A 16,398-nucleotide genomic window follows, 5' to 3' on the forward strand; every position below is an offset into this window, starting at 1 on the left:
GTGAAGTCAAAAGATGCATGTATGTTTTCCTTATGAGACCAAGAAAGAGGACATGAAAGATTAAGAACCAGAGCTGGTATGGAATTTGCTTAGATTTTTCTAAAAGATTGGCTGAGAAAAACTTCAGCAGAGAGAAGATGCAAATGTAACTCCATATGTCAATGAGAAGAGAACCACCTATCAGAAAAACCTGCAGAGATGGGAGCACAGTTAGAGAGGGTGCATATGTACAAAAGATCCCCCACCACTACCCTGAAATCAAAGAGTCAGTTTAAAATCCCAGAAGGCAGAAAACACCAATGCTGGATTACCACAACAGGACTAGTTAAGAAAGTCCTTTCATGCTTTTTACCTCTTCTTGGTATTTCTACTTCAACCATAGAATTGCCAGAGGCACTTTAATATCTAAAGCAGTGAGAGGAAGAGCTAGGACATTATGAAAACGTCACCCTAACCTCATTTCACACTATAGACAAGTTTGAAGCAGGTAAAGGTGAGTTAGAAAGAACTTTTAATTCAAATCAAACAGAAATCATGATCATTACTTTGGACTGGACATAATAATTATTGAATTGGACTTCTAATTGTTAAGTAAAGTGAACTAGTTAGTGATTTAAAAAAAATAATAATAGCATGACCAAAAAAGATATAGCATTTGCCCAAATTTTTCTTCAAAGACTGAGGAAGAAGTACCCTCACAGGGCTTACCTGGAATGAACAATGATTTCTAAGGTGAGGTGTGAGTTTGTTGGAAAATAAAGGATTTTGCCAGTCTCATCCCACTCATTCCACTCTTTCAATGTATTGGTTTAAAAAAATCATCCAAAATTAAAAGAGACAAAAAATGCAAAACCCCACATCATTATCACTCCTCTTCATACTTGTTTTAATCACCATGTTTTATATATGTGTGTGTGTGTGTGTGTGTGTGTGTGTGTGTGTGTGTGTGTGTGTGTGTGTATAGTCTTCATTGGAAAAGAGCATTCCACAGGACACTTTTTTCTTTTTCTTCATTGACTATGTTCCACTTAACTATATTTAATCAGTTCTAAAATGTAAAAATGTCTTACTATTTTAATATCTTTGACATCTAGATGTCTTTCATAAAACGGCTTCTTGCAATTGTATCTGCAGCATTTTTTCTTTTTTCATGGTTCATAAAATAAAGATGCACCAAAGAATTTAACAGCCAATATATCAAGCACATTAGACTTGATATATTTCAAAGAATATTACAACAACAATAAAGGCAGCAAAAAACAACTGAATGTCCATTTACTTGCTCCCCAGAATGACAGTTAAAACTCAAGGGCACAACAGAAAACCAGAAGAACTCCAAGCAAAGTTTTTAAGAGGACTCACCAGAGTTGGGATCAGAGTTGCCATCTGCTTCAGTCCTCTTGTCCGGAGAGGCCTGGTCATAGAATTCGTCCTGTGGCTGAACCAGAGGAAGAGGGTGTGAGATCAGGGTTCCACTACCCACCGGCTCGTGGTCTCCTAGACCACTGTCACTGCAGCTTTCCTGGGAGCCGTCAGGGAGATGAAAGGTAACCCGGCGCTGCGACTACAAAGAAGACCACAGGACACACCGTTAACATCTTTCCCAAAGGAAGTGGAGGCGGAATGCAAAGCAAAGCAACTTTAACACACAGTGCAATGTCGAGGCAGAATATAAAATACTTGGAACACAGCTGGAAACAAACATTTATTATCTGTCGTTTCCTATGACATATCCAACTTGCAAAATACAAGAAAGAATTTCAATCTTGTATAATTCAAGAACAAAAAACTAGTGGTATACCATTGAAAGTTGTAGAAAGAAAGGCAAAAACGAATATATATATGCTAATGGTCAAAGCTATAAAAAAATTTTAAATATGCAGAAATACAAAAATGTTTGTTTCATAGATTTGAATAAATGCATAGATAATGCAACACAACATTCCATTTCTTTTGAATCACCTAGTATTGTGTTTTCTTGAGGCTTTTAAGGTAGCTTTTGCAATGAAGTCATTATTGTCCACTGGCCCAAATATTGCCACCAGTCATTGGTTTTAGAATATCCCTGTTGAAAGGTGTTTGTAATCCTACTTTGGCATCTATTTACACAATGTCACCATCAGAAGTGACCTAAAATATGTATATGGGTAAATTTTAGTATTTTAGTAAAATAAAACTGTGCCTTTCAGCACAGATCACTGCTTAGTTTTCTTGGTAAATATTCTTTTAGCTGATATAATCTATGAGATAAGAGAACATTTACAGGTGTGTAGGGTGGAGATTTATGCCTTACAGAATTATGTGAGAGTAGTAAATTTGTACTGTATGTCTGACTACACCTAATTCCCATTTTACTTTGATAACTAAAAAACCTTTTAATATCACATTGCATGTGACTACTTTTACTCAGATTTATTAAAATTATGAATATATAAATAATGAATATGTAATATATGGAGAGACAATGTATAACAATCATTTTATCTTACCTAAGATTTGTGTTTTTAAGAGACAATTTATAAATTGTATCCATTTCAAAGAAAACAAATGTAGAGACAAAATGTTATAGGTAGAAATACTGCTATTCTATAAATGTATTTCTTATAGACTGACAATAGAACATAGCCTATTTTCTGTGAGTCATTCGTTCAAATCTAGCTCAGAGTCATAATGGAGAAGAGCTGATACCACTTTATTGCTGTTCAATGACCTGTGTGAAATGATTTGATAGTTTAGTACATTTAAAATGAACTAATGGGGGCTTCCCTGGTGGCGCAGTGGTTGACAGTCCGCCTGCTATGCAGGGGACACGGGTTCGTGCCCCGGTCCTGGGGGATCCCACATGCCGCAGAGCGGCTGGGCCCGTGAGCCATGGCCGCTGAGCCTGCGCGTCCGGAGCCTGTGCTCCGCAACCGGAGAGGCCACAACAGTGAGAGGCCCGCGTACCGCAAAAAAAATAAATAAATAAAAAATAAAATAAAATAAAATGAACTAATGTAGACATCATATAAACTATAATCATAAATGGTCCTAATTGAGTCTACTGTAGCACATTGCACCTCCAAGCACAACTATCTCACTACCATTGTTCCCTCCTCAATAGAGTTTGAACCGTGCCTAGGTAAGTGCTACATAATATGCAAGCAAACTTGAATATTAATATCTGAAATGCATTTCTACTTTTAAGGGAAGGTCATGCTACTGATTTTATTTATCACAGTGTTTCCTCTCCCAGGTGAATTTAACCCTCGAGGGAATAATAATACAAGTAATCTCTGTTTCTGTTTCAACATGCACTTAATTCATATTAAGTGTATGCTTTTTAATAAAGGACAGTGACCAGGCTGCCTACAATACATAATTGCCAAACATCACTTTTAAAGTGATTGGCCTACTAAAAAGTCCATAGTTTTAGTGACTAAAGTATCTTTGGTGTTACCTCTGGAGGACTATCTCTTAGTTATAGCTTAAGTGGGTAAAAAGGAAGTCAAAACATAAGAGAGACAATGGAACAATCTGAATGATTCTGCAATCTTCATAAAGCATTTCTGGGGGACGCTTATAAGCCATTATAAAATATATGTTTCATAGACAGAAGGAAGAAGGAAAATTAACATCTGTGATATTCTTCTAAACTGTTTTAATTACAATAGTTTTTTTTCCTAGGAAATGTCCAAATCTGCAACATCAGTTATATCTAAATCCAGTAGTTCTCATAGTATCATTGGGCACCTACTGGTACATAGCCTGGTGTTATAATTACTCTGAGAATAATAAGGAAAATATTTTTTTAAACCATTTCAAATAAAACTTATTAGATTCTATCTCACATATACTATACTATGATATTTCTTTACCACTTTATAATTGAGAATAACAGATATAATTTATAATTTATTTGCTGTAAGACCCTGTAAATTAGTGTAATATAATGTTTAAACTACTGTGGCTTATGGAAATATTTCCTAATTAATTTGACTCAGAGATGTTTAAGTCTTAATTGGCAAAATTGTGCACAATTTATCAGTCTAATGGGAGGTAGGGGTGGTGATGCATATGGACTAAGAATGGCAACATAGATATTATAGTATGAAGCAAATTGATCAAGCAAATCAATCTTTAACTTATCATCATAATGACTGATGCAAGTGGAATAATGTTTGGAATATCAAGATAGAAGGAGAATATTTGAATAAATTTAAATGAAGGAAAATGAGAATCCATGGTACATTATGAAACAGGAGTTGTGGGTGTCATCAAGGAATACAGTACTTATTCAGGTTTTGCCCAAGAGCACCAGATGAGGAACCAGAACCAGATCTCCTGCCTGGGGGTGCTTGCTCGGTAGAGCCTGGCCCTGGACAAGGATATTATGTCTTTGAAGGAGTTCTTGGCCTTGTAAAATGGAGAGAGCAGTGCCTTAAGCAGAAGAGTGTTGTAAGGCTCAAACAGATAAAATAAGAAGTGTTCTTGTTATATAATACATGACACATAGTAGGTACTCAATGAAAGGTAGCTATAATTCTCAAAATTAATAGCTTTTAACCTCTGGGGTTATCAGTGTTTAGCAGTTATAAAGATGTGATTCCTTCACTCCAGAGTATAGTATTGTTCTTTGGGAAGAGACCTGCAGAATCTTGGCATGCCTCACAATGTGCCTGTAGGTGTGTTAGCCCAGAGTCTCTCTGAGGGGAAGCTGCTCTTGGGTGGAAGTGAGATATGAAGACCAACAGTTTAGAACACATGGTTTCTCCTCAGAAAAAGTGAAGGTTTTCCCACTATTCTTTCAAGAAACCTATGATCGATTGTATATTCAAAGCGAGGGAGAACTTTTTACTTAGAGTCTCTGGGAGTTTTGCTTTTGGGTTATCCCCATGGAAAGGAGCCCAGTTTGCGTTATAAATATAGTGAAACCCTGCCTGACTGAATTGGGACAACACATGTTATCATGAGACTACTTCAGACTTTCCAAAGGCTGGGCACTTACATTTTGTTTCCCTGTATCTATTTCTTACCCATTCCATTTTCTCCCATGGGAAACATTATTATTATTTTTGGCTTAGTCTGGTTGAGGGTTTGAATGTCACATTTGTTTATCTGATTTATCACTGACAGGTTAGCTCCAGGTCCCAGGCTGCCCCAAGGAAGAATAATATGAGAACAAGAACTACTAAGGCTGTTCCATGTTATTTTACTTTGGGACTGCTGATATGGATTCTGACCAAGCGAAGCTTCCATCAGAGACCCTGTACTCTGTGCCAGCATAAAGTGCCATGCATGCAAATACAGGTATGTCCAGGATACTGCAAGTTGGAAGATAACACACTGGTTAGGTCTGAGAAACATCACCGAGAACTTTTACAATATTTTTTCTTGTAGCTTAGTATGAAAGAGAGGGAAAATTCAAGATGCCCTGAGAAGATACACATGTTCCTATGTTGGACAGGGTTTTCCAAGAGTCACTGAATGAGTCAGCTAAGAAATCTTAATCATTGATTTAATGCTTCTCTTGTGTGTGTCTTACTGGTACAGGATATTATTCACCAATGAATGATTCACATTCAAGCCTACAATCCCAGTCCCATTAATCTAGATAGATTCCCATGTGCAAAGATTTAGTAGTAAGGTACATTGTGTCTTTGCATAAAATAGCAAAAATGTAGAAAAGAGTGAAATGTCTAATAGGTAACTAATAAATTATGTAATAGCATACAATTGAATCATTCACAATACTTAAAATAATGTTAATGTTTATTGATGTGGAAAATATTTATAATCTATTGTTAAGTATAAAAATGAGGTTTCTAAAGATTTTACTGTGTTGAATTGCATTCCTGTTAATGTGCTTTAGGGTGTGAATATGTGTAAGCTAAGATCTGATTATGCATACACTAAGGGTTTAAATCAGTGTTGTTTTGTCATGGAATTATGATATTTAATTTTTTTATTATTTTGAGTACACTAAAATTTCCATACATTGTCTTTGTAATATTAGAACACATGCTGTTTTAATACTTAAAATTGTATTCCTCTTCATCACTTATAGCAAAATAGAACTTAGTCCAAGAGAAAGGAAAAACCTGATAGACAGTAGTTGGGCTTGCTTTTGAGCTAAGGAATGTCAGACAATCTTCTATCACTGTGTTGCTACCCTAACTTTCATTTTTTAATTTCTTTACCTAGCTTTTTAATCATTGCAATTAAAGATCCTTACCTTTTCCTCAAATCACAAGATAACATTAATATAGGACTAGGCCAATTATTATAAGTCAAATAAACAAATTTACCAATTAAATAATTATTTTTTGGAAAATTATAAATTGATATTATGGAAGTAGAAACAAAGTGTTACAGAATTGTTTAAATATGGTTTAATTTGTAGAAGATTCTTTAAATACCTTTTTAAGAAAATATTTTGATTTAGTTCCTTTAATCACATTTAAAAAATAAAATATCACCTATATATCGATCTAATCTCTAAATAGTAAACACACACACACACACACACACACACACACAAACACATCAGCCAGCAATTACTTATGATGAAGTAAAAGACAAAAAGTGTTAAAGCTCCATATATGAACTTTTTTTGCTTTATCTCAGCATTAAATCTGATGAAGATATAATTTTTCTTTATTTGAAATAATATTTTCATATACAGTTCTTCTCAAAGTAGCGAAGAAAATCATACCAAAAAGGGTTAAAAAATTTTTGGAAACTGGAAACTGCATTTTAATTCAAATATTTCTTATAACATTAGTTAGAAGCATTTTGTTCTTATTTTTAAAATAAGATATTTCAATTGAAAATTTAAGAGTAATAGTTAAGAGTATAGTCTTAGGTTGCAAGCTATGGAAAGAGGAATTTTTAAATGACAAAAGAACACATTTTCAGGTAAAACCACTGAGTCAATTCAATACCAAGTTCCTCAATAGTTTCTGGCCATCTAAAATCAATGTGTACTCTACCTCTTAATAAAATCCAGAATCAAGTAAAACTCATAGAGGTTTAGAAGGTAAATTAAATGCAACCCAAAAAGCAGTCTATGGTTACAGTTTAATTTGCTGTTACTTAATACTCACAGGCTCGACTGAAGGGAAACATATTAATACACACATGTTCTTCCTTATTCATGTTTGAGCGCTCTCATCAAGAAACTAAGAAAGAAGCTAAGAAATAGTTTTTCAGGACAAAATTATAAGGGACTTTTTAACTGGTGATAATTGAAACATTTTGAGCACAGAATTATTTTATTATTTGTTACTGGTAAATTGAGTTACTCTCCTATCCTGTTGATTGGAAATTATTGGGTTGGCCAAAAAGTTCGTTCAGGTTTTCCGTACCATCTTATGGAAAAACCCGAACGAACTTTTTGGCCAACCCAATACTTATGCTAAATGGTTCTGCTAATGAAGAATTTGTATATTTTTTTTAAGTTGGAAATTATTTAGGGATTTTTCTAGTCTATTTTAACTTGTTACACTTATTTCCCATGAGGAAATGAGGTAAAGTCATTTGTCTATATAGGTTTCGCTGGGAACAAAACCCACATTTTCTGATATTCAACATAAAGGGCTATTCATTCATTCATTCATTTAATAAGTAATTTTTGAGAACCTATTTGTGTGATTCATTAAAGAAACCTCAACTAAAACTGGAAGCAGGACAGGTCTGTAGGGGGAGCTCTCACATGCCACAATTCATAGTTAATTACTCCAAACAGGAAGAGACCTATGCTTACATCTCCCACAGTAAGTCATCTCCTACTTTACTATTCTGGGGAAAGATGAAAACTTCTCTGGCCCCTGGATAGCCCAGCCAGTCAGAGACTGTAGCAGTCCAACCAATGAGAAACCTTCATACTTTGGACCCCCAGCTTCTTTGAATGGACTCTGGTTATTACAGTTCTTCCCAACTCTTCCCTTTTCCTGTGAAGCCAACCTCCCCTTCCTTGTTCTCTGGATTTGCCTATGATCCACCATAGTTAGCATAACTTGAATTGTAATTCTTAGGCCTATTTCTGTATAAACTCACTTAAGCTGGTAGAATAACTGGTTGTTACATTATTAAAGCTGACGTACTATGTGCTAGACACCATCCTACCTGCTAAGAACACAATGGTGAACAAGACAAAAACTGTATCACACAACCTCCTAGAAAGTAGAATTTTCTTAAGCTATTCCCTAACAGTTCTGAGCATGCTTTTGATCAGCACCTGTGTCACCTTTTTTTGTAATTTGATTCCCTTTTAATTCTTGAAAACTATGCAGACTTAAGCAAGGTCAGTGCATGAATAGACCTTCACTGTATTAATCAGCAATAACCTAGGGAGGAAAAAAAGAGGGAAGGGGAGAGTATTCTGAATTTATGCCAAACAATCCCCAGATCTGTTACCATCCTAAGATTGGAATCCATTGCCAATTTGTGAAAATAAACAATAAAAAGGATAAAAGAGTAACTGAGACTGTTAGAGTAGGCTATTATTGACTCAAATACAGAATCATTCACTTTGCATATCCTTGAACAATTTTTTCCTCTAGGTAGTTGGAGAAATGTTAACAACCTCAAATAAGAGTTGATGAAATAAAAACCAGCAAGTTTTTCTGAAGTACATATATGCTTGACATTTTATGAGTTTATGATGAATATTTTCTGAATGCAGATGATTTACTTAGAACAGAACTAGGAAACCTAAAGGGGATGCAGCAGAAATTAAGTATCTTTGTCCATCCTCCAAAGATGCTTTCCTGTGGGAAAAATTCTGTCTCCCCAGAAAGAAGTTTGCAGGGAGTGTTGCCCTGTTTTAAAAGTAGCAAAATGAAACATGATAATAATCCACTAGCAGTCAGCATTTCCTTCTTTCCTCTTCAATGTTTACATTTCAGAATATTTGGAAGACAAATAGGAAGGTTCAGTTTTTGTTGGAGAAAGATGTATAACAACTTCACTGACCTAGGTGATGGATGTAAAGGTGTCAGCAACTTTAAAACGAATTTTTTGATTCCTAGCATTACCTATGCTACATAAACTAGGACTAGGGTGCAGATGATAATTGATCATAATTGATCATAAAAAGTTGAATAGCATTTTCAGGGGAAATGGGGAATGCTTGTCTATACTATACTTACTGCTCTGTTAACCAGTTTGCTATCTGCTGCTAAGCAACTGCTTCTTTTCAGGATAGAGTTTTTGTCTTTTATTCTAACTTCAGTACTCAACTGCATGTTTAGTGTAGGAAGCTTGTTTCAACGTGTGTGGGAAACTCACAGTAACTTAAACTTAGCCTGTTTCCTTTACTTTGTAAATGTCTTATTGTGAAATGACTTCCTTAAATTTAAGACATACTTTTTGTGCTTTGTAAGTAAAGTGCGTTGAATACTTCATAGGACTTCATATGGTTGGAAGACTCATGTTAATGACATATGAAATTTTTAGTATAATTTTATTTTTATTTCCTTTGGATCTCAGTATGGTCTGTGAGAAAGTCAGGTAGCATTTCTCTCCACATGCAAAAATAACTGATAGCTTTAAGGAACTTGAGAGAAAATTAAATTCTTTGTACTGTTTTCAGGTGTAACCTTGGTGCTTGAATTTAAATATATGAAACAAACATAAAACAGGTTCTCCTCCCTACATCATTTTCCACTGTGGGACACCAGAGAAAGGGAAAAGGGTTAGGAGCAACTTTCCTCCTTGGTTTGATGGCATCACCCCACTCTTAAGTTTCTTCTAGGGCCCAGAGCAAGTAGAAAGGGTTAGGAATTGTCAGCATTGTTGGTTATTTTGCTCCTTATAATTCTTATTTGGTTCCTGCTATCAGAAACACCTTCAACCTATTTCTTACAGCTAAATGTTGCCCAGTAGGAATGCAGCACATTATCTGAGCATACAAAATATAAAATGACTATATTAAACAGGAGCAGCTGCTCCTGAAGTTACAAGCAGAATTCTTGCATCTATAAATTATATGTACAGAAATAGGGAAGAAACAACTCAGCAAGAGTCCTTTCCAATTTAGTTTTCTAGTATAAACAAATCCATGTGATGCAGGAAGTTACCCTCATCATATTTACAAAATCTGCCTGCATAATAGTTATAGCAATTTAATTAGAAATTCCACTAAGTTATCACTGTTTTTAGATAAAAATACAGAACCCACTGATATAACATGTGGTCTTTTACCAAAAGTGAGCCTTCTTTGGATAATAAAAAAATCACTAAAAATATGCATCAGATCTGTCAGTATTGTTAACAGAAATAGAGTCTGATTTGGTGTTTAGGATTCAAGAATTCTCCTCAGGCAATTTTAGCACAAGTAACAAAAGAGGTAATGGGCATCTCCCTAGCATTCCCCTCTGTTAATAATTCTCAATACAAAATAAGACTTGTAAAACAAAAATAGGCCATATTTTCTTTAAGTAAGTTGCATTTTTCAAAAAGTAGTCCTTAGATTATACTTATATATTATATTATATTACATTATAATTATCTTCAGACAATGGGTACTTGACTCAAAAGAGTTTGAACATGCACACACACACACTTTAAACCTCCCTTGTGTATTCAAGCACAAGATCGTAATTGCCTAGTAAGAGTGAAAACTAGTAATCCAAGGCTTTAGAGAATAAATCATGTTATTTCAAATTAAAGAATGAAACACAAATGGAGAGGTAGAAGAAGCAAGAATCAATCTGTATAAATTCTCCAGGAAATACTATTATTGTACAATGATAGGCTGTTTAAAGGTCCTCATGAAAGTTTGTTAGTTTGCACCTAAAAAGTGGTGATCTTTCTCTATGGACCTTGTGTCAAACACTGCAGTTTCATTTTATTTATTTAACTTTTTGTGTAATTTTTTGTAGTATAAAGAAGAACGTTAAAACTTTTTAGAAGCAGTGAAGGAATAGGAAGTTTTTTGAACTAGTCCTCACACACGCAAAGCATATCTGTCCCTGACAGTCTATGGATTACAAATAATTCTGAGCCGTCGATCATATCTTCTTCAACAAAAAAGAAAAATGGTGATGGGAATGATATTGCTGGAGGAGGAGCCTCTTTCTAGTCTATGATTCATATGATGCGTATATGGAGAGTGTTCTTTCTAGTCTATGATTCATATGATTCATATATGGAGAGTGTTCTATAACTATTAATTACTACAGGAGCCATCAAAACAGTCAGCCATGATAAAGAACTCAGTCCTCACAGGCAGGTTAATGGGGGGACTGATTTGCACGGGGAAGGTGGATAGTGGGACATAGTCTACACAATATAAGTATAGGTCCAGGTTACACTTAGAGGATATGGAAATATGTGTGCACAGGAACAGAACATTACCCTGATATTATTGACCAACTATTGAATTCTCTTTTCTAGGTTCTCTTATAAACATGACCCATACTTGCGAAATGTTTTTTCCGGAATGGGGAAGGGTGAAGCAGAGCAGATAGGGAAGAAGTTGTCTTTGGCCATAAAAAGCACACAAAAAAGAAACAGGCGTCCCTGGAATTTCGTCTGAAATCTTGGACTCATTGGTAAATCATTTCACAGGCGATAGACTGATAGATAGATTGATTTTGGATGGCTAGCCATCCTCTAAAAATCGGTGTCTAATAAATAATTATTAGGAACTTCATTTATCCTTTGTAATTATATGGTGAAAAACACTTGTATTGTGAAAGACAAGCATTTTCTAATTTTGTCATCTTTTAGTTCTCTCAAAGGACATCAATGAAAATATTGTTTGCAGTTGAAAATTTTTGATTAGGAATATGTGATACTCAAGTCATATTTCTTTTTCTCATAGTAAGTTAGGAAGAAAATAGAAGACTTTAAAAATATATCTACAGCATATACATAAACTCGTGTATGTGTATTTATATATAGATGATGCAAAACTTATGCACAAACTCCAACACAGACTGACACGCTGCACGTGTCTTAGCATGTGAAATTTTCCTATTCTTAGACAAGGAAATTGTAAAATATATCCAAGATCTTTGCTATATTTATCAACGTTGAAAATGAAATCCAAATTTTATTAATTGAATCTGAGAAAACCTGAATTAATCTAGACAAATTTGATACCATTGCATTCCAGAAAGAGTCTGTTCCTGGTTATATTTAGCGCCACATAATATATAGCTTCACCCGGTGACAAAAATTAACTTGTTTAGCAAAGCTATTTCATTGAGTGTAGAATTCACTATATAAAATCGTGATTATAAGATGAGGAAAAACCTTTTTTAAATGAATGGAAATTGTATAAAATATCTAATTCTTTAAGGAAGAATTACTTAATAATTAAAATAGTGATGCCATAATGCTTTTAGAGATTTAGAGTTTGTGCTCTTGAACTGTTTTGTGAACCTGTGTGGCATTAAATTGCAGAGTCTCAAGATACCAACTGTTGGCCCTTCTATGATCTGACTTTACTTTTTGAAACAACTAAAAGCTGTCTGTAATGATGAAGAATAGCATTTTGCAAAGAAGGCAAGATTTACAAAATAATATGGCACATTTTCTTCAGTGGCTTAAAAACTAAATTTGAGAACAATTACAAAAGAGGTGTTCCAAAATATTTTTGAGAAATGATGATACTCAGTGTAGGAATGGATGAGGGCCAATTTGAAGGACAGCATTCCTCTAAGTACATGATTTTTGTTTCTTAGCTAAAAATCAGTCTCAGCTTTATTATCAGCCTATATGCAGGAATGTTCTTTTTGGATCTAAATTTAGAAAGAATAATGCAGGCGGTCTGGTATGAGAGAATGAAATGAACGGGTATGGTCTTCATAAGGGGTTTTGAATTACAGAAATCTGAGAAAAACCTTATGAAACAATCTTGCTACATATGTATTGAGCAGTAACATTTGGATATGGAAATCATATCAAAATATTTTTGAAAGTATTAATAAGCATTATTCAGTAGATTGTAAAACACTGATGTCCTGTTAAACTGGAGGAAAATGTTTTAAGTTTCTTTTACTTTGAGAAAATGTAATATGTAACTACCTACTGTACTCTGCTAGAATCAGAGCCCTTATAATGATCTTAAGAAAACGGAGAAACTAACCCAGTTGGAATAAACATGACTAAGACTTTATATCTCTTTTCTCCTGGGTAGAGTGGCCTTTGTTCTTAACATTCAAAGTAGCTGGACTTTATTTCAAAAAAAAAAATCCACCTATTACTGCAGACAGTCACTGTGACTTTGAGCCTGATATTTGAAACAAAAATCACTCTCACATCTCACTGATAATCACTAGTTGCCCGTGGCTCTTAGTCTTTCCTTTGAAAACATGACTGAGTCACCAATCTCTGTTATATGTGCACTGAGGATAATTTGCTTCCCTGAATACAAACATAAAATTCAAACATCTGTCGAAAACTTCTGTATGTCAAAAGCTTCTGTAGATTTAGGTAGCATCTATATAATAATAAGCTGTATTCAGAAAAAATGTAGTTACTTTCAAAGAGCAAAACTCCTCAATATTATATTCCAAATGAGGACACAGCCACCCAGAAGGTAAAGGTTCAAAAATCTTAGCAATATTTTTGGAAGATAAGAAAGTAAACACTGTCAAGTCTACTTGACTCTAAGATCCAACATGTGTGCCCAGAAATTCCTTCTGTTTTTGTCTGGGACAGAGATGGAGAGATGGTCTCAGAATGAAACATTTACAAAATTTTCCACACCAGAGGTAACTTATTAAATGGTACAATTTGGCCTGTGCATTAAAATTTAAGAACAGTAAGGTAGCCTACAATTTGAAAAACAATTAAATTTCCTAAAGTTTTTATTTAGGATCTTGATAGTCAGGCATATAGTATCCTATGTATATACTGTTAAAAAATGATGGACATATTGCTAGTCTGGAATAAATTATTTTTGATGAAATTGTTGTGAGCAATTGTTTAAGCAAGTGTACTTAAATAAAATGGGGGAAGAATACAATTAAATATTTGAAAGAAAACTTGCCCTATCTAGGAGATATAAAAAAGATTAGAACATTAAGAACTGAGACTAAGGTAAACTACAGGCTTCTGTTAATAAAAATACATCAATATTATTCATTGTAACAGATGGACCAAACTAATGCAAGGTGTTAATAGGAGAAACTGTTCAGGAGGAGAGTATACATGGGAAGTAATAGTTTGTGCACAATTTTTGTGTAAATCTAAAACTGCTTTAAAAATAAAGTCTATTTTTTTTTAAAATCCAAGGGTTAAACAAAAAAAGAAGGTAGACAAAGACTTTAGCAGTGAAAGTGAAGGGGATTTCAGGCTATGTTCATGGAATATAAAAGATGATAGCGCTGTTTTGCATTATATTGAATTTTACTTCTATGAGTTTGTATGTTTGTGTGTGTGTGTGCGTGTGCAGTGATATAAATACGCATGTATTACCATTATTATATTTAGCCCTGATTGATCCTTTCTAAGTCATAAATAAAGATTCTGTATTTAGATAATTATATGCATTTCAAAAAAGAGTATTTCTGGGCTTCCCTGGTGGCGCAGTGGTTGAGAGTCCGCCTGCCGATGCAGGGGACGTGGGTTCGTGCCCCGGTACGGGAAGATCCCACATGCCGCGGAGCGGCTGGACCCGTGAGCCATGGCCGCTGAGCCTGCGCGTCTGGAGCCTGTGCTCCGCAACGGGAGAGGCCACAGCAGTGAGAGGCCCGCGTACCGCAAAAAAAAAAAAAAAAAAAAAAGAGTATTTCTGTATGTGCAACTTTGTGATTGTTGTCTACAATTGTCCTTGGTTCCTTTTTAAAATTTTTTAAACAGTATAAACTTCAAAACGTTCTCCATTAAATAGACATTTTAATTTATATTTTACAATGATATAAGCCAGTTTTGACACTTTTAGGGGCATATGTCAGATAGTTAACTTCATGAAGATGAAACGAAATGTTCCACATATCAGAAAATAATTCTGATCTAGTCCATGTCCTAGCCTGACAGATGGAAGAAGATAGATGATGGTACTTTGGGAATTAAGAAATTACTTTCCTGGAATAGATCATAGAGCTTAATGTCTATAGAAGGCATCTTATCTTAGGTTTCACAGGCTAACAAAGCACGTAGAGAATGTGGCTCAGATATCTTGTTTGATCACTAACTTTTCATAGATATGAAAACCTAGGAGATTTTCATTGGAAATGCAGTGTGGATGATAACTGATCAAGTATGGCAGCTAACCAATTTTAGGTCCTGGGAAACTCTGACAGAAAAAAAAAGCTCTTTTTGTGCAAGGGCACCATCATTTGACTCTCACACAAATATAATCTCTCCTTATGTCTGCAGAGCAATATTGTTAGAACAAACAGTGCTATCAGTGTTTCTAGTGAAAGAACAAATTAAAAATTAACAGCTTGAGATTTAAACCTATACTAGTAATACATGTTAGTAATCTTACAAAATATTCTATTCACTAAATTCATTACTAAGCTTCAAACTGTATGCAAAAGTTGTTCATATTAACAAAAGAGAGTAAAAGGAAAACTATAATAAATTTTGAGCACCCATAAAATGGACCCATCTGAAACTACATCACTAAAAGAATGTTAAGTGTGGAGAATATATGCTATGACAGAATGGTTTAAGTTTTAATAAATTTCCTAGAGCTCTTTACTCAGCCATTCAACAAGAACTGTTAATCACGTACTATCTATCAGGTACTCTTAGATACTGAAGGAAATTTTTCAATCAAGAATGACACAGAGGAGCTTCATGATGGCGGAAGAGTAAAACGTGGAGATCACCTTCAGACAAAAGAATAGGGACAGGACCTGCACCAGTGGGAGGGAGCTGTGAAGGAGGAAAGCTTTCTACACACTAGAAGCCCCTTCATGGGCAGAGACTGCGGGTGGTGGAGGGGGGAAGCTTTGGAGCCGCGGAGGAAAGCACAGCAACAGGGGTGTGGAAGGCAAAGCGGAGAGATTCCCGCATGGAGGACCGGTGCCGACCAGTACTCACCAGCCTGAGAGGCTTGTCTGCTCACCCGCCAGGACGGGTGGGGGTGGGGAGCTGAGGCTCGGGCTTCAGTCGGATCGCAGGGACAGGACTGGGGTTGACTGCGTGAACACAGCCTGAAGGGAGCTAGTGCACCACGGCTAGCTGGGAGGGAGTCGGGAAAAAGTCTGGACATGCCGAAGCGGCAAGAGACTTTTTCTTCCCTCTTTGTTTCCTGGTGCGTGAGGAGAGGGGATTAAGAGCGCCACTTAATGGAGCTCCAGAGACAGGCGCGAACCGCGGCTATCAGCATGGACCCCAGAGACGGGCATGGGATGCTAAGGCTGCCTCTGCAGCCACCAAGAAGCCTGTGTGCAAGCACAGGTCACTATCCACACATCCTCTCCCGGGAGCGTGTGCAGCCTGCCATTGCCA

The 16,398-nt window shown here is 35.5% G+C and overlaps 1 protein-coding gene across 4 annotated transcripts in view; it reads right to left on the bottom strand.

Moving 5' to 3' along the window:
- PCDH9 (protocadherin 9) overlaps nt 1-16,398 on the bottom strand; it is a 981,897-nt gene that overhangs the window by 355,176 nt on the left and 610,323 nt on the right. For 2 of the 4 annotated variants that reach the window (XM_067016955.1, XM_067016954.1), the window contains one exon: nt 1,363-1,438. In XM_067016955.1, coding sequence (XP_066873056.1) covers nt 1,363-1,438 — 76 coding nt within the window. Of the gene's footprint in view, nt 1-1,362; nt 1,565-16,398 lie in introns of all 4 variants that reach the window. The other 2 variants (XM_067016953.1, XM_059041776.2) reach the window with 1 other exon arrangement.

This window comes from Kogia breviceps, chromosome 16, assembly GCF_026419965.1.
Source record: "Kogia breviceps isolate mKogBre1 chromosome 16, mKogBre1 haplotype 1, whole genome shotgun sequence".
Taxonomy (NCBI): Eukaryota; Metazoa; Chordata; class Mammalia; order Artiodactyla; family Physeteridae; genus Kogia; species Kogia breviceps.